Source organism: Pteropus alecto, unplaced genomic scaffold (genome assembly GCF_000325575.1).
Source record: "Pteropus alecto unplaced genomic scaffold, ASM32557v1 scaffold3, whole genome shotgun sequence".
NCBI classification, from domain to species: Eukaryota; Metazoa; Chordata; class Mammalia; order Chiroptera; family Pteropodidae; genus Pteropus; species Pteropus alecto.
Window position 1 is genome coordinate 37,694,934 of NW_006442484.1, and position 24,130 is coordinate 37,719,063.

The 24,130-nt window shown below is 32.7% G+C and overlaps 1 protein-coding gene across 6 annotated transcripts in view; it reads right to left on the minus strand.

Moving 5' to 3' along the window:
• The window catches only part of SCN3A (sodium voltage-gated channel alpha subunit 3), a 78,663-nt gene that overhangs the window by 37,128 nt on the left and 17,405 nt on the right, over positions 1-24,130 (minus strand). For 2 of the 6 annotated variants that reach the window (XM_006921141.1, XM_006921142.1), the window contains exons 8-13: positions 22,786-22,927; positions 21,566-21,772; positions 14,868-15,158; positions 9,203-9,403; positions 7,884-8,016; positions 6,307-6,545 (exon numbers count right to left, since the gene is read on the minus strand). In XM_006921141.1, coding sequence (XP_006921203.1) covers positions 6,307-6,545; positions 7,884-8,016; positions 9,203-9,403; positions 14,868-15,158; positions 21,566-21,772; positions 22,786-22,927 — 1,213 coding nt within the window. Of the gene's footprint in view, positions 1-6,306; positions 6,546-7,883; positions 8,017-9,055; positions 9,404-14,867; positions 15,159-21,559; positions 21,773-22,785; positions 22,928-24,130 lie in introns of all 6 variants that reach the window. The other 4 variants (XM_006921137.1, XM_025039448.1, XM_006921138.1 and 1 more) reach the window with 2 other exon arrangements.

The following is a 24,130-nucleotide window of genomic DNA, read 5'->3' on the forward strand; positions in this document are numbered from 1 at the left end:
AGAATTATGAAATTACTCTTACAAAAAACAATCTTTTAAAACTATTCTTTTAACTATAAGTAAAAGCTTCATTTTATGACTCTAAAGTCAAGCTTACTATTTACCAGGTAAACAGACCTTTACCTTGGAGGAACTCTGTCAGAACAACAGTATCAAAATTACTTGGTTCCCTAAAACATCACTTTAATTAACAAATCTTAATCCACTCTTACTAATATGATAATGCAGCTAACATCTCATTTTTCTAGGCACAGAAAGACCTAAGGGAAATAATATCCATCCAGAAAAATAACTTTAGTTTATCATTTATTCACTCAAATGGAGATAAAATGTATTTCTAGCAAGCCTAGTACATGAAAATCCAGATATATGGTGGAATGCACATTGAAAAATGAATTTTTCATTTTACAAAATGATTCACCATGGGATTTTTTTCTCCTGGTGAATGTAAATAAATTTTGATTTATACAAATTTTATTTCTTATATAAAATTTCAGAAGTACTTACTATTTGAAATAGCCTAATTATAGAAATATATTAGTTAAACTATCCAGGTAAGAGAAACTATCTAGGTAAATGATCTACAAATATCTCTTCCTAATGAATATTATACAACGATCTTTTCAGCTCTTCTGAAATGACTAGGAGATATTCCACATTATAAAAATGTATACCATAAACCTACACCCTTTCATCCAAAATTTAATTCCAACATGACACTTCTCTTTACAAATAACATTTTAATTACAATTTGCAATTTTAAATCACAGCTGTTTATATCTTTAAATGTTTTCAATTTAGGCCCCAAAGATCATTGGGATTGCTTTTTGTACATTTTAGACTAGGATTAGCATTGTCAGTGATTAAAAATTTTTAGAAAATTTTTTTCATTCTACCTAAGGTCAAACAAGCACACTGATTATGATGCCTATATTTACATGATTTTTAAATTCCATCAAAAATGCTAACAACAGAAAGAACTGGCAACCTCTGGATACGTATAGATTATATATATGACACCCATAGATGGTTTATAAACAATGCTAATTTATGGCTTATAAACATACATTCATCCGCCTTTAAATTTTCTGCATTACAAAGAATTTTTAAGACCCAGACAATTAATAAAAAACATTGAATGTTTATTGTTTGGACTTAGACTAATTATATCTTGTCTGCAGCGAAAGCTTGTCTTTTGAAATTTTGGATTATATGCTCCTGCCGCCACTTAGTCATTCACTTATAAAAAATTGCTAAGTACCTAATAAATGGTAGACATTGTGCTAGCTTTGAAAATGCAGTAGTAATTAAGATATACAAACCTGAAATTGCATAAACCTAGTTTATTTAGACCGATATATTTCTTATGGATAGTGAATTTATAGGCTTCCTAAATCAGTTTCTTTAATGAGGTTCAGTGAAAAGTTTCTAATCTATTCTATGTGACGCATACTAACTAGTAAAAATGTAATTACTAAGGATGGGAATGAAAATCAGCTTGTGAGTCTGGATTAAGAGAAAAGAAATTGGGGGCATTTAGAGTTGTTTTGTGGTGCACAGAAATTGGGATGATCAAATGTTAGGGATTAAGGTCTCAACTCAGGGATGGGAAGGTAAAAAGGTTGAATACTATTGAGTATTTAGGAAAGTTCTCTTGGTATACATTTAAAAGATAGAAATGTTCATTCTAAAAGCGGACGTTTTCATATTGATCAGTTTACAGAACCTCTTCTTGTTCAGATTGATGTTCCATTGCTTTGTAGTGAATTTAATGTAACTGTAGCCTTTTGCTCCATTGCTACTAGCCTCTGTTTTAATGGCTATAGTTTTATTATTCCTGTGCCTTTTGGATATATATCTTTAAATATTTGTTGTTGTTGTTGATGATTCTGTTTTGTTTTGCATGAAATTGAAATACAAAGAAAAAAATCGTGGCAAATCATTTGACATTTGTGATTTTCATTTCCTTCATCTGTCAAATGAGGGTATTTACTGAGATGATTAATCAGGTCTATGTCTAAAATTCTTGGACTTCTATCGATATTGTATATTACTTAGCAAATTTTATTCAGAAATTGGTGTACACATGATTATTGTTATACAAGAGCCTCATTAGAAATTGTTAGCTTGGTGATGACAAGGCATTATTATATTATACTAGGAAAGGAGTTAGGTGGCTAAATAGCACTCCATTGATGCCGGAGGCCTTCCAGGTAAATTCTAGAATTTGGTTCCCAGATGTTTTATCGTTCTGTAAATAAGAGTCATTATTTTTCCTTCAAAGAGTTATCATATACCTTTCCTAAAATTTTAAATTAATGTCCTATGGCACACCGTTGAAATTATTAAATTATTAAAATAATTTTGATAATTATGTTTCTTTAGCCTCTATTTCCAATTAGCCTGTAAGATCCTTAGAAGAAGTACTCTCTGTGTTCCCTTCTAGGTCTAGGAGAATAAGGACATATCATGAGCCTTTATCACTGTTTATAAGGAAGAGTTATAGTAAGAAAAGTAACCAGTTTGTATATAAATCTTTGTATTGCCTGAAGAAAGAGTTACAGGTTAGTTGGAAACATCTGTGTGATGAAGAGTTTGTCTAACCTACTATGATTTATTGGAGGATTTCTTGCTTAGAAATCCCTAAGGTGGTGCACGTGCTTTATAATGGTCAAAACAAAATTAAAAAAAAAAAAAAAAAAGAGCATGTTAGAGAAACTCAATTGAGGTTTGAAGTCTCTTGATACTCAAATTTAATCAATCAAATCAACAGAGAAGCGATGTAATTTTTATATGCTCCAGAAACAGGATGCAGAAAGGACACTGACCTAAGTAAAGACAAAGTTATGCAACTCTTTTATGGGTGATTCTTTTGTTATCAATTCAGCTGAGACCTCTAGTATTTATAAGCAGTATGCAGTCATTTGAGCAGTAATAAACTAGTCTATAAAAATTCTAAATTTATTTTAATGAGCAGACTATACACTCCCCACAAAATATGAAATGTATAATATAGTCAAGTTGGCTAAATAACAATGATATAAGGAATAATCTATCTATCTATAAAATATATATTATTTTTATATTTTAGAGGACATATTTAAATACATTATTTTTGATATATAAACATTTATTATAGGTTTTTTATTGGTATCTGAGATATATGAGAATTTAACCTAAAATGTTTTATGGGGAAATAATAATAATAATAATAATAATAATAATAATAATAAAAAAAGAGCTTAGAACCAGTTTATACATTCTCCTATTCTTATGGTTAGGAATAGTTAATTCAAGTCTGGATTAAGCATTATCTACATTCTCCATCTTGATGAGCCTTGTTTCTCCAGTACTAATCTCAATTTACCAACGGTTCTACCAGTCAGTCTTCCACCTCACTTCCTTACCTTATTGTCTTCGTTGCTGCTCATAAAGATATAGAATTTTAGAACCGGGGTTTGGAGGGAGTGCATGAAATGTTATTTAGTCCAAACATTATAATCATGAGAAAACAGACCCAAAGATCTAAGTGACTTTTTCAGGACCACTCAGATATTTAGCATGGACACTTGAACTTGGACCCTGATTTGGTGCTTTAGTCTAGTGCTTTTCCATCTGATTATTCTATAATCCAATCTCCTTTATCCTCTGCTTCCATACTCAATTGCTTCAGCTTTGAAATTCTAATAAAACCGCAATTTCCTGCTTCACTCTGGCAAATTTCCAAAATTTCTTCCTTCATTTGTTCCAACTTCCTTCACACTCCAATATCCTGGGAAAAATACAAGAGCTAGAGCAGAACTATTTTTCATCAGTATTTCAAACAAAGGTTAATAACATATATGAGGAAGGAAATTGTTTATTGAGCACATGCTAGATGCCAAGCATAGTGCTAAGTGTTTTTACATTACCTCATTCAACCTTCACAACAACTCTGGGAGATGGGTATTATTATTCTGTTTCAATAATAGAAAACAAAGACTCAGATGTTTTATCAGAATTGTCCAGATGCTACTTTATTAGTAAGCATTGACAATGAGGCCAAATCTAGTTCTACCTGATTCCAAAGCCCATGTTCTTCAGCAAAACATGCTATCTGAGCAGCCCTTTCGGATAGGAAACAATGAGTTGTTTATTTATTGAGCAGCAACCATGTAAACATTGTTGGAGATATGAAAGAAAAATGGGACATAATCTTAGCCATCAAGTAATTTATAATGGATTTGAAAATCAAGAATTATGATACAATAAAGATACAACAAGGAAGTATTTAATATTCAAACATGTTCTGTTACAGATGCATTTGTAGTTAAGAAAAGAGTGTTCAATTGGGTGAGTGTCATGTTGGAGGAGATGGGGCTAGAGTTGAATTGGAAGACTATGAAGAATTAAATGAGGTGATTTGAGTTGGAATACTCTAAATGTGAATGTAGAGAACAGTGAAATATTTTCCCATATGTAAACATATAAACATTTGTGTGATATTTGTGTAGTATAGTAATAAGGCTGTTCTGATGGGGCTGTTGTTGGCTGATTAGGAAACAATGGACAATAAGATGGTGTAGGAAAAATGGGATCAGATCAAGTGGGAGGAGTCTTGAAAATCAGATAAGAGTGTTGAACCACAAATATGGACAAAAGATGCTTTATCAAAGTAAAAGCATATTGAGTGCGGAGTATTAGAAATATTATTTTAATTGTAGTTATAGGATTGAAAAAGAGATACCCTGAAAGAAGTAATAGGTCTTCATATCAAGTCGTATGTAAGAAATAAAGAAAAAGTAAGTCAAAATGGCTGTAAGATTGAAACTGGAAGGCCACTACTAGAGGTAACAGAAAAGTGAAGTGAGGTTGTTAGGACTTTCAATACATTGTGGGAAAGATAATCTTTCATCTGTCATATATTGTGTTTAAAGTTACCCTTGAGCAATGACCTATAACAGTTGGAAATAAAGGATTGGAACATAGCTTACATCACAAGAGTAGATAATTTCTAGAGTTGTCAAGTACAGGAAAACATTGAGGGGAAAAACAAAGCAGTAAGAGGCATAAGAAGAGAAGTTCAGAAAAAGAGGCAGAGTTAGACTGATCGGAAAGATCAAGGAACAAGCAGAATATAAAGCAATATCACAGGTGCTGAAGATGAAGAAGACCCCAAGAATCTAGTGGAGTTCTATTGAGTCAAATAACGCAGTGAAGTGGAGGCCATTTATTGGGGTAAATGTTTATGAAATTTTATGCAATTGTATGCCCAGTATTCTCTTTCTCCCTTCTGTTGGGGATTGCTCCTCTACCTGTATGATCTTTTAGGAATGCCATGTTTTTCCTATGACTCCACCCTCTGCCAAGGCTGATAGACCAGAGGTGAGCATCTAACCCAAGCTATGGCAAACAGAGTCCTCCTGTCGTGAGAGTCTTTGAACTGGAATTGAAAAAGATGTCCTCTTTTTTTAGTGCGGAAGTTACAAGATGTAAAACCAGTGAGCTATGGCTGAGCATATTTCCTGACCTAGAGACAAAAGATGCAATGAACATTTGGGCTACATCCAAGCTCTTGGTTAAAGCAATTTCCTGCAACCCAACTACAAAATTACCCTTTACATGGTTTGGTAGTTTATCTTTTCTTTCCTTTCCGCAGCCTCTTTTTCTCTCCATCTTAAGCTAGTTTGAGTTTGTGCCACAAAGGAAGGTCTTGATTAATATAAATTATTTTCTTACTTGTTCATCCATTTCAATTTCTTCATATAATTTAGGAGAAAATGTACATGTCACCATACCCATACACAGATACCTGCTCAGGTAATTGGAACCAAAAGAATGGCTAAATTACAAATGCATTTTTACTATTTCATCTCTGTGTGAATCCTACTGAAGCATTTTATTAGGCAATTCAGTTTGAAACCACTATGCCCACTTTGGTACAGAAATCAACCTGTGTGTTCCTTTCAATGGACATGATCTCTTCAGAGACTGTGTGTGTTAAAACTGCATTTTTGTGGAGCGAGATTTAGATCTCATGGTTTCTCTGGACCTATATTTCCAGCAAGAACAATAAAAAATTTAACAAGTGTACCCATGGTAAGACACCATTATCAATCAGCATGGATGGTGGTCTAAATAGTCACCATTCATACTAGTTGAATTTTAGACCTTATCACTGAGATTCCCTGTAACATTCCTTTAGGTATTTCTTTATATGAAGGAAGAGGACGTAATTTTTTTTTCAACACAGCACAGACGGATTTCTTTTTTGTCTATCTCTCCCACTCCTACCCAAGGAAATAAGTAAACTTCAAATGAACTTACCAGGTTTCCTACAGTCAACACACTACTGAACTGACCAGTCATTGGGTAGTGCTCCATGGCCATAAAGAGGGTATTTAAGACAATGCAAATAGTGATGGCAAGATCAACAAATGGATCCATAACAATTAAATTCACCAGATGCTTCACTTTTAACCATGCATCACAGCAGTCCCAGATCAAGAACACATTGGCAAATCTGTACCAGCAAGGTGGACATTTTTGTCTAGATTCTTCAAGTTCTAGTGAAATAATAAAAAAGAAGAGTAGTAAATAACTAAAAATTAGTTATTGTTGCTGTAGATTATATATTATTTGATAAAATTTATGCTTCTACTTGGGGATGGAAGTTCATATAACTTAGCTTAACAAACATGAAAAGTCAATCTCATTAAATATTTTGACAAAATGTTCATTAAAAATGTCATGTAAATAGACTATTCTTTAATTAAATACAGAAAATAAACACTTTGAATTTAATATTTTGCTTTAAGCGTACTTCATTACCTAATAACTTAGGTTAACAGTTGATTAAATTGCTATATTCTCTGTATCATAACAGAATTTTTATATCAGCTTTACACAGATATTAAGTGTATCAAGCAATTATTGTTTCTTTGGAAAGTACCTTTTTGAGAACACTGTCTAAAGCTGTGATCCTTATTAATACGTGTGAGTCATTCTCTCCTCTGATTGTCTCCACATCAGCACTGATCTTGCACACAATGAGAATATATGTCCTTTTTAGTGTAAATTTAGTATAGATTTAGTATAGATCTACTTCTGTTATTCATATTTTCTCATATCTTTCAGAATTTTACCTAATTATAAAAAGTTACTAGTCATTTTAATGGGTGAAACATGTTATAAAATAATTGTGTAACTGTCCAAATACACCAACAGAACAAGATACAAAATGTAATTAATATTTTCTAAAGAACATATATTAGATATGGCATATAATGGACTAATAAAATTACATAGCTAATGTAACATCTCTCTAAAGTTCAAGAAGTGGGGACTTATTTAACGAATGAACAAGGGAGTAATAGTTGCAATCAACTGGCATTGGGTCAGCTCTCCTTTGAAGGAATGTAGTGGTTTCTGTATGAGTGGAATATGGAGGAGAGATCTTTTTTTAGGGTCTCTGTTGAAGTGGAGCACAGATTTTAATTTGTCCAACTTATTTATATGCCTCCTTGAACCCCATCACCACCTCCGGGCCTAGAAAACAGACTAAAATTTGAAGGAAATTTCCTTGTGCTTCTGCATTCCAGCACTTAAAAAGTGTAGTGTTCACTCTAATTGCTTAAGGATAACGTAACATAAATCCTCAGTAATATAATATCAAGTGGCGAAATAACATTCTACATTCAAGATAAGAACCTAAGTCAAAAAGAAATGACAATATTAATTTTCGTAATCAGTGTGAACATAGTGTATTCTATATATCATCTACTTAGGTCTTTTATATAGTTCTGATCCTGGGTAATTGACTGTGGTAATTCTTTAAGAAGAAGGCATAGTTCCATAAAACATATAATCATAGAAAGCTGCTTGTCTCATAGCCTGCTTCTTACCCTCCATTGTGTTGGTCAGGATGCTGGCTATGCTCATGGCTCTTTGCCTTCCAGAGGAATCCTCCAGCATCTCCATTGAAATCTGGTAAGAACTTAGCCTCCTCTTTCTGACTTCCGTTTCAGTGGTGGTGCCCTGCAAACCAAATACTGATGGCTCAAACCACCCTTTTCAATGAATAATACAACACCACATAGCATTTCTTAGGAAAATCATGCTACATGCAGTTTTTCCAAGCAACAATTTTCAAGTAATAAGCATATATTGAATTTATTTTTAAGTTATAAATACTTTTTTAAAGAAATATCACAGAAAATACCCTTTAACAAGAATTCACCAGTTAGATGCAATTGTATAGGGCAATTATAGTGCAGAAGTATTTTAATTAACCTGCTGGAATTTTCAGGGAAAATTTTAATAAGCTTGCTAATGTCATATATTGTTTAATTTCACTCAAATGTAAATTATCTTACAGCTTATTTCAGTGATTACTAATCAGATAAATCTTCCCCCAAAACAAATAATAGGATTATATATTCCCAAGGCTGAATTATTTTCTTTGAGGCTATCTTGATAGTATTGACATATGTGGGTTAAGTATTTTTCCATGCACAAACACAGATGTACAATGAAATGTGTGTGCTTTCCTGAGATTTCTTTAATTATTTCTATATGCATCCTATAAGAAATCAAAACATTTTAGAGTCATTTTAATAGATATCAAAACATTTGAGAGTCACTGTAATATTGACAATTATGTGAAAACTGCCCATTATCTATACTGGTCATTACAATATTTAGTTTTAACTATACAAACTTTCCAGAATATGAATAGATAATTATATACTTCTGAGTGAGCACATCTATAATAATGATTTGGTTGTTAAAGTGTCCAGTATTTGTGTTGGTAGGTCTACCGAATTTGCAGGTATATGTTTCATCCCAGATTCTAAAAACTGGGCTCTTTTAACCTGAAGCATTTGAAAGCTAATGGTTCCATACAATTCAGTTGGTTCTAAAGATTTTATTGTTTTGCATATAATAAATCATATATTATTTTTAAGGACTTCATTTTGGGGAAGCAGGATGGTATAACAGGCTAAACCACCCAGGCCTCGATTATTTCAAATTGGTGTGTAATGTCAGTAGTAGCTAACTTATTATCTATTATCACCTCTGGCAGAAGTTGTCCAGTAGGTGAGGTTAGAGCTGATGGTCCACCCACCAAGGAAACCACACCATTGCAATCCACAGTGCTGTGCATCTTCCCATTTGCTGGAAGCCCTGGCACCATCCTGGATGACATACTGGCCTGACTAACGTTACTGTTGCGTCGCTCTCCGTGTCTGTGGGGCACAAACAGTGAGTCTCTCCTGCTCTCGCTGTCTTCAAATGTACTGTGCTCATCATCAGCAAAGTCATTTTCAGAACCGACATCCTTTGCCCGACCTCTGAAGCTGAAAATGCTTGTTTTGCTGTTGCGTCGTGGGGAAAACAGGGAGCCACGGATACTTAACAGAGACTGAAGAGAGAGCAAGGAAGAAAGTAATGGGGGCACACACGATTGTTTAATAAAAGTCTTAATATTGCAGAATCTATTTGCTTTTGGGTTAGAATAGCCTTGCTCTCAAACAAGAAATTAAGTTTATAAAGAACAAATACGTTTTGATGTTTTTATTATAGATCACAGTGCAAATTTAAGTATAAAGAGTGTTTTCTGATTAAGAATCCTGATTTACAGTTTAAGTGCACGGCCACTTCATTTAATGTTCACACTAATACTGTGAGATGGATTTTGTTCTCATAATAATATGGGTGTGGAACTTGATGCTGGAGAGGACAAATGATTCTTTTTGGTGGGAGTGGTGGTTAAACAGTAGGTGGTTTTTGCTCTCAAATGCTATGATCTGAAAAGCATGCAACTTGGAAAATAAGGTATGGCTCAAGAGAGACTGTTGGCTCAAATTTACAATATTTGTAGCAAATATTTTACTTCTGGATAATGTTTTAAAAACAAAACCATTATCTCTCTATTTGCTTCTTTTGGATTCTAAAAGGAAATTATTCTTTGTCTGGACCACTATCTACATGGATATAAAAGTCTCAAAAATCTTCCAGATTTGCTAACAGTTTCCCAAATGGCTACTAATTATTCATATGATCTGAGAGAATATATATCATAGCACTGACAACAGAGAGACTAAACTGCTGTATGTATTACTATTCTTATTTAACATTTAACACTAGCTTTAAAAAGCAAGACACATATACCTGACTTTCCTAAAGGTGATATGGAAAACAACTTATACTTCTGAACTCACTTTAATTTTATTAAAAAGAACCAGATAATTCAAAAATTTTTTGTATTACATATATTCATAGATAAATCAATTAAATACTTTCTGGTAGAAGAAAATGAGAATTTGGCATGAAGACCCTTTCACTTTTTGGATAGATTTTAAACTAGCAGCACCAAATAATTATGTTTATTCTAGCCTTGATGATAGTTTTCAAAAACACCTTTATTCAATCCGCAGAATCTTTGTTTACTTTCATCCTTGTTAACGGTGACATTCTCTGTTGCTCCCCCTGCTCTGTCCCTTATGACCTTTCCTACCTCTCTGCATAGCCAGGGCAGTATGTATACATAAATACACATACATATTCATACATAGCCATATGCCAGCATAAATCTGCCTGTACTTTCCCTTTCCTTCTCCGAGCTTCAGTATAAAACCAAATAAAATAATTTTAGTGGAAAAAAACATAGGAAAGGCAGACTCCATCCAATTTATTTTTGGTCCCTTTGCCTAATTAGGTCATGCTGATTTTCTTAGGCCCCCATTTGTTCTTTATTTTTATGGCTTTTCCCAGACTGCAAAGCACTAGAATAATCTTTATTGCCCTCTGTCTCAGTGATGTCCTTGGAAAGATATTTCTCATTAAGAAATGTGCCGTTGTTTTGGATTTGGTTAGGATATCCAAAGGAATTACTGACTGCCTAGTTTGTCCAATCTGCAACTATGTCTACGTGGCACACAGTTTGAACAGCAGGTTTGTCTTCCCAATGTCAGATAGTAGTTAAACTGATTTTCCAGTCATCAGACTGATCAAGAAATTAGACGTTGTGAAGACATTAGTTCAGCCCCCTATAATAGAGAATGTTAATGTTTTTAAATCTCTTCAGACTCAATATAAATTATCAGTATAATATTGGTTATGTTCAGACTTGCCTCTGAAACTCTAGTGTGTATTTTTAGGTCTTTGCTTTTTGGAATTGGGATTCAGTATGTAGGGGTTAGGACTCTGGAATCTGAACATTCACCACACATTCCAGGTGCTTCTGTACAAATGGACCTCACCCTACACTCAGAGGAATACTAAATTTGTCTCACATTAATCCCTAGGATGGTTCAGTGTAATCATCTTAATATGCTTTTGTTCAGAGACTGCTTTGGAGACTGAAACTCTTGTCTACATGATATTTGATTGGGAGTAAATAGTATATGGTACGTCCATAATATATCTTGTGCATGCCTTTAATTTGCATATTTTTATGTCAGGGTGTTTTCAAAGGCGGTCCAGATCTTTGAGTTTATTTGAAACTTCACTCTTTGGAAAGTATAATAATGGGTGTGAGCACACAAGGCAATAAAGGCTGAAAAAGAAGATAACAAAAATAGTATTCAGAGAAAATAAACCAAAAATAACACACTAGAAGATGCAGCAGAGTGGTGGGAATGCCCACAGCTGCGGCAGTCCTTTCTCTAGGAAAAACAGGCTTTTAAGTTTTAAGGACCAAAGGGTCATCTTTCTTTGACTCAGGCATGCCAAAACATAAATCCCATTTTTTTTTGTTTTTTGTTCTGCCTTGTTCCAAGAAGGTAAATCTGAACTTTTTTTTTTTTTTTTTAATTTTCAATAACAAAAGAGAAAATGGAAGAAACTAGGTGTATAAAACACAATCTTGCATGTAGGGATTGAACTCAAAGTGAATTGAGAAAACTCAAGATGGAAGATGATGCAGGGAATTTGAGGATGTTCTAGTAGAGGTATGTAACGTGAGTATTAGTTAGAAATACCTACTTAATAGCATTTTAAGTTAAATGTATGTCCCTTATCAATGTTTTCAATTAGTCAACGATTAAACTTTGTTCTAGCTACAAAGATTCTGGTTTAAAATAAATTGTCTCAGTGTGTCCAAACAACATAGATGATGTCTCTGGGGGAGATTTACTTTCCATTGTACTCTCTAAAACACGTTTTCCATTTTGTACTATGAATATGTATATCTATTTAAGAATAAAGTAATGTAATAAATGTAGAATGCATTTAAAATGTATGATAGTAGAGGGTAGGGTGCCCTTACTTTATGGCTTCTCTGCTTTGACATTTTCAGAAGATTTGTTTGTTTTGAACAGTATGCTTTGTCTAATGCTTCATGTTTCCACTACCTTCACTGATTCTCTTTCCCATCAGAGAGAGTTCTTTTTTGTTCACAAAACTAGAAATTGTAAACTACTTCTGGCATGGTTTTGCTTGTGAGTTGTGTTAATCTTCTCTGCCTCTGTTTACTGGGGCATGTAAATATCAGCGCTAATAGGCTTTTTCTTTTTCTTTTGAAATATCTACTCTCTATCTATATATTAATAATCTATCTACCTAATTATCTACTCATTTCACTATCTACAAATATAAAATATATACGTGTGTATGCATTTATATAAATATATATATGAATATATATATATATATTTAAATATATAGATATATATATTCACACTGATTCTCTTTTAAGTAGTCAAATTGGCTGTCAGTTAACTTCCCTCTGCTATTGCCTCTCCATGGTTCACTCAACACAGGCCCCTCTTTGAGCATTCCAATCACACTGTTGCATCAGATACTTGACACTTGCTCTTTCGTGAGCCGGGAATGCTCTTCCATGCTCCTTCTTCCCTCACCACCTCTAAGTCATTGCTAAGATGTCTCCTTTGCAGTGAGATTTTCCCAAACCACCTTATTTAAAATGTTTACCTTCCGTTAGCATGCCTGATGACTCTTTCATGCTTTATTTTTTCCCATAACACTTATCACCTTCTAACATTGTCTATAACTTGTTTATTCTCTGTCTCCCCCTTTAATATAAAATTCCATGAGGTCAGTGAATTGTATCTCTCTTGTTCATTGAAGCATTTTCAGCATCTAGAACTATTTCTGCTACATAGTAGGTGATCAAAAAATATCTGTTTATAGGCTGAATGAAGCATTCTACAAGTTTTTATTTGAGCATAATGATGAAACAATTGTGGACAGGCATTATTTTCAAAACCACGTAAATATGTTAATGTAAATATTGCTATTATGCCTGTACATTTGTGAGTAGATGAAAGTACTCAAATTTTTAGTTTCTCTCATGTGGAATTCATTTACCCATTTTAACTTAAGAGCTTTACAATTTGTCACATAAGTATTCCATATATTGCTTAATTTTCCATGACTCTTTAAAGAAACATTATTACCCCATTTTATAGAAATCTTACAAAGTACAAGTGACTCAATCAAGGTCACAGAATTGATTTGGATTTGAGATACGGACACCAGCTTTTGTGAAATTGATCATTATGCTCTGATGTCATGTCAAATACTACTAATTCCAATGACTCCTAATATTCTTAATAATATTAAAATATCAAGGGTGTCAGTTTAAGCCAAAAAATTCTGATCCGAGAAACTGACTTTCCCTATAGAGCGTCATGTTAACCCCAAACATGATAATACTGATCTACTACCATACTTTCTATTTGTATTATGCAAGATAGTATTTGGATCTCTTGATACCAACATTGTCTGTGGGAAGATGGCTTTTATGTTATAACTTTTTGTGTGCGCATAACTATTTTGTCCTAATATGAGAATTCAAGTTATGACTTATTGAGTTTATTTCATTTTAAAAAATTATTTACACATTCAATATAAATTATAAAACAAACACCTATTCATAACATACGCGCCTTTTCTTCCCAACCAAGCACTAAACACTATTCTGAACTTCGTGCTTATCTCTCTAATTTTTTAAAAAGATTTTATTGTTTATAAGAAGGCTATCATAGCCCTTGGTTGATGTACAGGTTTTTGCTCTAATTTAATTATATAGAGTGTCCCTCAAAGCATTATCTTTAGGATATAATTCTAACCCAGATTAATATAATTAGAAGAGTTAATAATTCATAGCACATGAAATTTTAATAGAACCAGTGTTCAAAGTCATAACTGTACTTATCATGGATTTCATAACTATTTACTCTTTTACATTAGGCAACAGATAAAACTTATTAACATACAAAAAGTTGAAACTATTTTTACTCTTTGACTTGAAAATATGCTGAAGAATTGGTTAGTTTACATGAAATCAGAACAAAAATAGACTGTCTTCAATTTAGGTCTCTTCAAGAGCATTTAGGTCATAATTTCATTCTAATGTATCATAGCATGACACTAACCATATCAAGATAACAGAGACTCATTAAAAGTATAGTTTTCATATCAAAAGATATAGGCAAAATCGAGACATTTCTTTTCAAGATTCATACCTATGTTGCAATCAGAACCACAGATAATCATGGCAGAAACCCAGATGCAAAGATAAGTTCATTTGAGGTCTCAGAATGGAAAAGGTAACCAAGAGATTGAAAAACTGTTTCCCTGAAGAGAAAAGTCTGATTGATAGATTTTACCCCCACCCCCAAAGCGGATAAAGAAACATGGTCTCAAAATAGTGCAACATATAAAGCTGATTACCTTAAATTAAAACTTATGAATGGTTTAATAAAAGTCTTATTTAAAGACAGTTCATGATATGGAATTAACTATATTAAATGTTAGTTATCTTTCCCTCATTTAAATCAGCTATTACAAAAACAAAATACAGCAATTGAAAAGCAATAGCAATGACAAAACAAATTGGAGCACTCAGTAGAAAACTGTACCTGATGAGGGGAGTAGAACTTCTTGTCACTAGTCAGTCGGTTTCCATCCATGGAGAAAAGGAAGCTTCTTCTTTTGACACTGTCTTCAGATTCAGATTTGGGGAACCTTTCTCCCTCTCCTTTGTTGTTTCCTTCAAGATGCTCCCTCTGTCTTCTTTTCTTCCTTCGGTTCCTCCACTCCTTAGCACTTTTGGAGCTTAACTTTGATGCTTCTGAAGAACTTTCCAAGAGCTCTCCTAAGCCACCTATTCCACTGAAATCTCTTGAAGCAGCTGATGCTGCCGCAACTGCCTGTTTAAAACAAGGCAAGGCTCTGTTTAGAACACATAACTTTGAAAAGAGTTTACTATGGTACAGTTGTTGCCATTTATGACTATTGACTATATGGAAAAGTTAGTCTTCTGGTTATTTCATTCTGCTTTACTACAAGAGAGTTCACTTAATAATGATGCAGTTTTAAATAGTATAAAGCAATATGTTAGCCTATGCATTAAAGCAAGGAAAGTCTGGCTTGGAACATCTCCTGGAGAGCCCCCGCTTTAAAAAAAAAATGCTGTTGAGATTAATTTTATTTCAGGAGACAATTGCTCTCATAAAAAATGTCTTCTACAATTTAAAAGCAAATCTTCTTTTAGTAGTGGTTCTGGTCTGATTACTATTTCAATTTCATGCATAGGCTTATTCCTCCCACATGTGACAGTGAACAACAGTCGTATTTTTTCCTTCAAAATCTAGGACAAGAGACTTTTTCTTTTCTTCTCTTTTTTGTGAACTCAAAGCATTAAAAATGTTTCCTATTTTATTTCTAGATAGACACAGTAGGGATGTGTTGGCTAGTTTATCCTCTTCATTTGAATTACATTTATTACTATATTTCACATCCTTGGGGTCCTGTTAATCCCAGAGATTAATATGATTAATTTATTATATAACATTTCTAGTTTAAATTTTTTAATGTTTATAAATTATTTATTATTATAAATAATAACGGATTATTAACATATCAATCAATAAGTACCTGAAATAATCATTCAAGGGATGATGAGAACTTCTTCAAGTATTTTCTTTCCATATTTCAGCATTAAGTTATACTAAAGCATTTTGAATTTCTGTACATACTAAAGAAGCATAGCCAGCTCTGAGGTGAAACATGGCAAATGTTTTACATTTTCACTTATATGAATAGTATTTTTAGACTGGAAATGATCTCACCATGACAAGAGAGGATATGAAACAACAGTATAGTGCATATCAAAGCTGCGTTCTCATTAAGTATATTCCTGTTTTTGAACATAATCAAGGAAGAAGAAATGATTAAATTATGAGACTGTTGGTTCAACTATTTATATATGTCATTACTAAGTACCAACAACTCATAATTTATCTACCATTCTGTTCTATCTTCTCTACTAGACTATATCATATAGGAATTTTGTCATGTTTTTGTGCGCATTGCCAATAAGTCACCTGACATAAAAAGGACTCAGTTACTATTTGGTGAATAAAGATGAAAAAAGGCATCATGCGGTCAATTGTTTTAGACACTGAGGTGAGTTGGGGGAAGAACAAGACAGACTTAGACTTGGCTTTTCAAGAACTCATAAAAGACTATGTTAGAATGATCTATATAACAGAAATATATTTTAGGAAAGAATGAAGACAAAATCCATTTATAATGCTATGACAACATGTTGTGCTTTATGTTTCTTCCTTCCCAAGGGAAAGCAAACCCTCCTAAATAGCTTCCATTTGTGAATCTCATCTCAACTAAAACAATAAAGAACAACACAAATTCTCTAGTATTAACATGACCCTAGAGATGGGAACCATAGTACTACATATAATGCTACATATAATACATATAATGCTACATAGTACTACATATAATATATGTATTGAGCTAAGCAACACATAAAATGTAACACAGGTGTTTGTTTATACTGAATAGTATATTCATTATGGAAATCAAGATCTAAAACTCAGTATAAGACAAACCTAGCATTTAAATGAAACATTAATTCAGAATTTGGATATTTACAGAATTGCATATAGTCAGATAGCCATATTTTTTATTGATTTCTTAATCAGTATTCTAATATCAGTGATGAAATATGAGAAATATTAGAAGCCCTTTTTAAATATGAATGTTTAATATAAGTATGTGCAAAATAAATAAATGAAGCACTTATCTGTAACAAGTTAAATATAGTTGCATAGTGCTTGATACATAAGAGATAAATAATATACACCATTTATTTGAAAGAATGAATATACATATAATTCCTTTTTTTTTTCAAATAAAGTCCTTTAATTGACCTTTCCATTTTGTATAGACAGAAACATGCAACACACAATGTTAATCATTTACTGACTTACTTGTCATTAGAAACAAAGGAAGTGGTGGTAATTTTCTTTTGCTGTAATCCTGAAACCCATGGTCATTTAAATCACTTCCGGAACTTGTTTTGCATAAGACATGATTTCCCTACCTATTCTGGATAACAGTTCAAATAACTGAAAACCAAAACAGATTTCTGAGGCAACAATGGTAACCTCTCGACACAACACATTTTCTATGTCACTCATCAACTCAAATCTGTCACTTGTTCCACTTCCAGTGATTTGACAGTCCCTCAAAGGCAGATGTTTCCTGTCACCTCCCATATCTGTGTACCTGTTTATACCTAGTTCTGCGACATGGTCAGTGTCCTGCTCGTTTAGACTAATAGTGTTATTTTCACAACTGACTTGCTGAATTCTTCTTGTAACAAATAGGTCCTTAATATTTACACAAATAATAACATTTTTCTCTTCTTATAACATTGCCGCGTGACTCAAAATAGACTAGAACTCACCGTATTTGTGTTTTTTAAAAAATAAAACCACTTGACTACCTGTGATTATATTTCATTTTCATTTCACTACTCTGTATTTACACTTCATTTTAAACATCAAACCCAGTTTAAAAATCCCATTCAAAACTGTAAAGACTTTAACTGTATCTCTTTCAATTCTACTCCTAATTATATTAGGTCTCTTAAATACCTCTATTTCTAATTTTGTCCTAAAGTTTACTCTTAATTTTTCCCATCAAATCACTACACACTGCTATGGTATATGCTATGCTGGGCATTATTAGACATTTAAAAATCACACAATTACGATGCTAGACACAATTACGATGATCTAGGACAAAACATTTATCAGGTGTGCCTTTCTCTGTCTTTTAAAGTTGCACTTGATTTGAGTCCACTGAACTAGGAGGTCTCTCAAAAGATACAAAAAAAAAAAAAAAAAGCAAGTTATGCTAAGTTTCATGAAATTATTGATTAGTAACTTTTGAAGAGTCACAGGTGGTTAGCAAGAATCAAGTTATACTGGAACATCAGTCATCTCACGGGTAGACTAAGTCTCCTTCTCTCTCTGTCTCCAACTCCCTCCTCACCTTCAACATAGGGTATTTATTGGTTATTGTTACCTGTATTGTCAATAAGGAACTGAAATTGATTGGATGCTGTGCTATCCCAGTTGGTACAAAAACACTGGGATCAGCTTAAATTTTTGTACATATGAAGCTAAAGGTGAGTCAAATAATGATTTGATTAGTAGAATCCAATAACTGACTTTTAAATGAAAAGAACTAACATATTTTAGCTGGCCTAATAAAGATGTAGATAATTAGGTTTCTTACACCTCTATTAGACATAGTGCACTTTTACTTCTAAATTAAAAAAGATGACATATTATTTTAATTGATGCCATATTGTACCTGCAGTGGTTGAATTTCAGAATACATTCTTACTCTTGTACTGTGTCTGTGTAGCATTTTCAAACACATCACTGTCTGTTTTTATAAACAATAATAGAATAATTCAAAGTTTTAAAACACAATTATATGCAATCTATAAATATTTCTTCTAACATTTATTTAAAACTTTGCAATAAAGATTTTGCCCTATAAATAGCTATTTTATTTCTTTATCTTACAAATGTGTTTTAATTATAGTGATCTGAAATAAACTCTTAAATATTTGAAATATAGTATAACTTTCTGGCAAGCATGAGGTATACTTATAAGATTTTTAAGTATCACCAAATTTGTTTATAGCTTTCCTTCTAAAGTCAATAAAATATAACCATGTTACTATTCTGTACCCTGTGGTAAGATGAAAATAGTAAAGCCAGCGTGTTCAGCAAATACTAAGTATATAATTGGGTTGGGTAACCATCTAACCAATTTATTGTCAACTATCTGTCTCATCAAAATGGCTCAAAAAAGGATCTAATGGTTTATGTGATGTATTTTCAAAGTAACTCATTAACATTTAAATTTTGATGTATTTTCAAAGTAACTCATTAACATTTGAAATTTGAACCTACAAATGCCATTCAAATATACTGTCATTCAAATAATTCTTCAAATATCTGGAACCATTTATCTGGAAAAAAAAAATCACTATATATCAAAATGGCACCATGTACAAAAGTTATTTTGGACTTCTGTTTCTGTACAAGAAATAGTAACAGGGATCGGATTTCCTCTCCCTCCTGAAGTAACCAGTAAAACAGACAGAATACATGTAGCAGTTGTTTTAAAGACACTGATGAATAAGACATTGTGTAGAGTATTTAGAAGGATCTTCACTTAATAGTAGGAAATAATTAGCCTTAGTTTAAATTCTACCCTAGTCCTAGCTAACAAATCTTCAAAGGTTTGAAGATGCAAATGGATCAAACTATTTATAAGTAATGTAACTATGTCCCCAAACAAGGATCAAGAATTTTCATAGGAATACAAAAATATTCAGCACCTAAAAAGGTAAAATTAATAGCGTCTGGAATTCAACTGAAGATTGTTGGGAATGCAAAAAAAAAAAAAAAATCAGGAATATATGACAAACAATGAAGAAAATAATTAAAACTAAGATCTGACACAGATGTTAGAATTAACAGAGGAGGACTTTAAACACTTATTATAACTGTATTGTGTATATTCATAATGTTAGAAATAAAAGAGATATAAAGGCGATGCAAATCAAGCTTTTAGAGATGAAAACTAAAATGTCTGAGATGAAAAATACAGTCGACGTTATTAATGGAAGATAGGACATTGCAGGAGGAAAGATAATAAACTTGAAGATTTAGCAATAGAAACTATTCAAGCTGAAATCAACAAGCTGATTATGAAACTCATATGAAACTACAGAAGATATAGAACAGTCAAAATGGCTTTGGAAAAGAAAAAGTTGGAGAACTACCACTATCTGATTTCGAGACTTATTAAATACCTACAGTAAATAAGAGTGTGATATTGGTGTAAAGAGATACAAATAGATCACTTTAAAAGAATAGAATCCAGAAATAGACCCATTCACATATAGACAACTGATTTTTTTACGACGTTCAAAGGCAATTTAGTGGAAAAAGGATATTTTGTTCAACAAATAGTGCTGGAATAATTAGATAGTTATATACAGAAAAACCTCAATGTAAATCATATTTTATACAAAAGTTAATTTAAAGTGGGTCATTGACCTAAATATAAAACACAAAACTATAAAATTTTTAAAAGGAAAAAATAGGAGAACATCTTCATGATGTTGACTAGGCATAAATTTCTTAGATACAGCACCAAAGGCATGATCAAACAGACAAAGAAAAAAACTTGATAAACTACTTCATCAAAATTTTTTTTATCTTAATACTGCTAGAAGAATAAAAGACAAGTTACAGTCTGGGAGAAAATATTTGCAAAGCATATATATAACAAAGGACTAAAAGATAAAGAATACTCAGAATTCAATAATAAGAAAACAAACAACCCAGGTAATATAATATGCAAAAGATTTGAATATCCACTTCACAATAGAAGCTATGCATATAGAAAACAAGAACATGAAAAGATACTCAACATCATTAGTCATTAAGAAAATGCAAAACAAAACAGCAATGAGATACTTGATAGAATGGTTAATAAAATTAACCATACCAAATATTGGCAAAGATGTATTTGAGGCAATGTAATTCTCTCTGACATGAATTAGATCTCACTATGTCTTCTCGTGATTTCCACCTTTGAAATTATGTTTTTTTTTTTCTTTTTAATCTGTTATTCTGTCTTTTCTCATCAAGACATAAAACCCCATTCACCATGCCTCTAGTCCAAACAGCCTTTAATATTAATTTAAAGTTAGAATCCAATAGCAGATGCCTTTCTGATATCTTGATAGGGGCTGTAGCAAACAGCTTCATGCTACAAAAACCCCAAAGAATGCTTAAAATTTGATATACATAAAGTTTTCTTGTTAACATTTGAGATTAATTCACTCCAGAATAAAACCTCAAAAGTTATAATTAAGAATGAAACCCAATTGTTGGAAATAACAGTTATGTATCTTCTTCACATTAAACTGAAAATCAGATTCTCCCCTAAGGGTTCATAAGAAAATTGCATAGTTAACCTTCTCCCAAATGTGTTTTCTACTTCCAGCTTATTTTCTTACATATAATTTCTAAAAAGTTCCTTTACTCTAACTTCAGAAACAATTTGAATAGCTTTCTCTTTTCTAATAAGAATGTCTGCATACCAAATGAAAAGCCAGTTCCATTTTGGCATCTATGATACAAAAATATTGCTACTTAAAACTTAATAACAGTGATAACAACAACAATAATAAAGCTTTGCTTATTACCAGTACCTGAGCTTCTTCCTGTTGCTTTTTGAGTTGTTCAAGCATTTGCTGAAATTCAGCCTCTTTCTGTTCTGCCTCTTCCAAGGTGGCCTGATTCTGTTCCTCATAGGCCATGGCTACCACTGCCAGGATCAAATTCACCAAATAAAAAGAGCCCAAGAAAATCACCAAGACAAAAAATATCATGTATGTTTTTCCAGCAGCACGTAACGTCTAAGGTAGAGAAAAAGGATCATTTCATCAATATTTTATACAATGTCAATAAAGATATGATTACCATAATTAGATAGGAGATGAGAGCTTTTAAGCATTCAGTTTATTTTGATCAAGATTTTTTTGTTGTTAAAATGCATGTGCACACACTAATTAAATTATCTGAGGCTTGACTGTAGTGTTATTTATATAAACACACACATTTCAAATCAGTATATATTTGATATTATTTGAGCCCTACGAAGATGCCTTTTTTAGAGTCCATAATGCAGGACAATACTATAAGTGAGAACATTATTTTAGTTCCTTTCAGTGAAGTTCCACTTCTATTGCAGCCTATTCTCCACACTGTCTAGAGATAATATCTTTCTTCCCCCTCTTCTAACTCTAATTAATCATAAGTTTAATTAAAACATTTTATATAATTGATTTTTAAAATCTTTTCACATGTTCTTTTTACATCCACAGCTAAATTATAAATTCAAAGTCATGAACATTCTTTGCATCCTCCATAGACCCTAGTAGAATGCCTTTCATATAAGAAGCTCTCAATACGCATGTACTAACTGAATGAACAACTGGGATCCTAGGTACACTTGCTTGATATAGGACCCTCCTCTGTATTCTAGAGTGTTATAAACAAGTATTCATATTTGGTCATTCCATATATGTTTATAAACTTAAGTCCCATGTATGTTAATTTGAACTTTATTTCTATGTCTTGAGTGCTGTGTCCCCTAAAATTCATATGTTGAAATTCTAAAGTCCAATGTGGTAGTATTAGAAAGTGGGGTTTTTGGTAGGTGCTCTCTACTCCTTTCTACCAGGTGATGACACAGTGAGAAGTTGTCAGTTATGAACCAGAAAGAGGCTCTTGCCAGTATGCAAACATGTTAGTGTCTTGGTTTTCCACTTCCTAGCCTCCAGGTCTATAAGCAATAAATTTCTGTTATTTATAAGCTACCCAGCTGTGGTATTTTGTTATAGCAGCCCAAATGGACTATGACACTTACCAACTGGTAAAGGTTCTCCCAGTAGTCTTGAGTCATGAGTCGAAACAGAGACAAAAAAGCCCAGCTAAAGGTGTCGAAGCTTGTGTAGCCATAGTTGGGATTTCGGCCAGCTTTCACACAGATGTATCCTTCTGGACACTGGCTGTAAGAGAGAAATGGAGCTGGAGTAAGCAGAGCAATTATTGTTATTTCAATCAATGTTGATTTATAAGAATTATCAAAACCCAGAGTTGCTGTCTGTGATGAATTTCCTTGTCCTTCATTTCCAGAACACTTTAGATAATTGCTCACAGTGAAACTGTTAGCTGATGAAATTTATTAGGAAAACAAACAGAAAATCTAGGTGCAAAGGAGTCAGATTTATAGACATCTAGAATGGCAGAGAGGCAGCAACTGCATACTTTTGTCTCTGACATCATCAATATCCTGCTCTTTACAAAGTGGCAAGAATCAACAATTAAAAATGAAAAGCCAGAAAACAGCCAGAGAGTAGGGAACCACTTAATGAGCTACTTCATTAACCACTTCTGTAGAATTTTCTAATATAAAATTTATGTTTTAGAACAATTTTAGATTTACAGAAAAATTACAAAGACAGTACAGACTTCTCATATATCTCATGCCCAGTTTTCCATATTATTAACATCTTTTGTCATTGTGGTACATTTCAATCAATATCGATACATCATTATTAACCAGAGTCCATACTTTATTCATATTTCTTCAGTTTTTCTACGACATCCTTTTTATGTTCTAAGATTGCATCCAGGATACCACATTATATTTAGTCATTATGTCTCTTTAGGCTCCACTTGGCTGTGACAGTTTCTCAGACTTTCCTTGTGTTTGATTACCTTGACTGCTTTGAGGAGTACTAGTCAGGTATTTTGAAGAATGTCCTTTAACTGGTATTTTTTTTAACTTAAAAAAAATTATTTATTTAAAATAGCTTCAAGTATACAGTACATTGGTTAGACATCCATATAGTTCATAAAATGATCCCCCCAATTGCTCCGTCCCTCCCCTGGCCCTCTACCGAGCCATCACATTAATGCTAACTGCATTCCTTCTGCCATGCTCCCCATCTCCGTGACCAACTATCAACTACTAATTTGTACTTCTTTAACCCTTCGCCCCATTCTTCTAGATCCCAACACCCCTGCCCTCTGTCCGTCATCAAATTGTCTACTATATGTGTGAGTCTGTTTTTGATTAGTTTTTTTCTTTTTGTTCCTTAGATTCCACATGTAAGTGAAATCATATGGTATTTATCTTTCTCTGTCTGACTTATTTCACTCAGCTTAATAACCTCTAGGTCCATCCATGTCATTGCAAATGGTAAGAT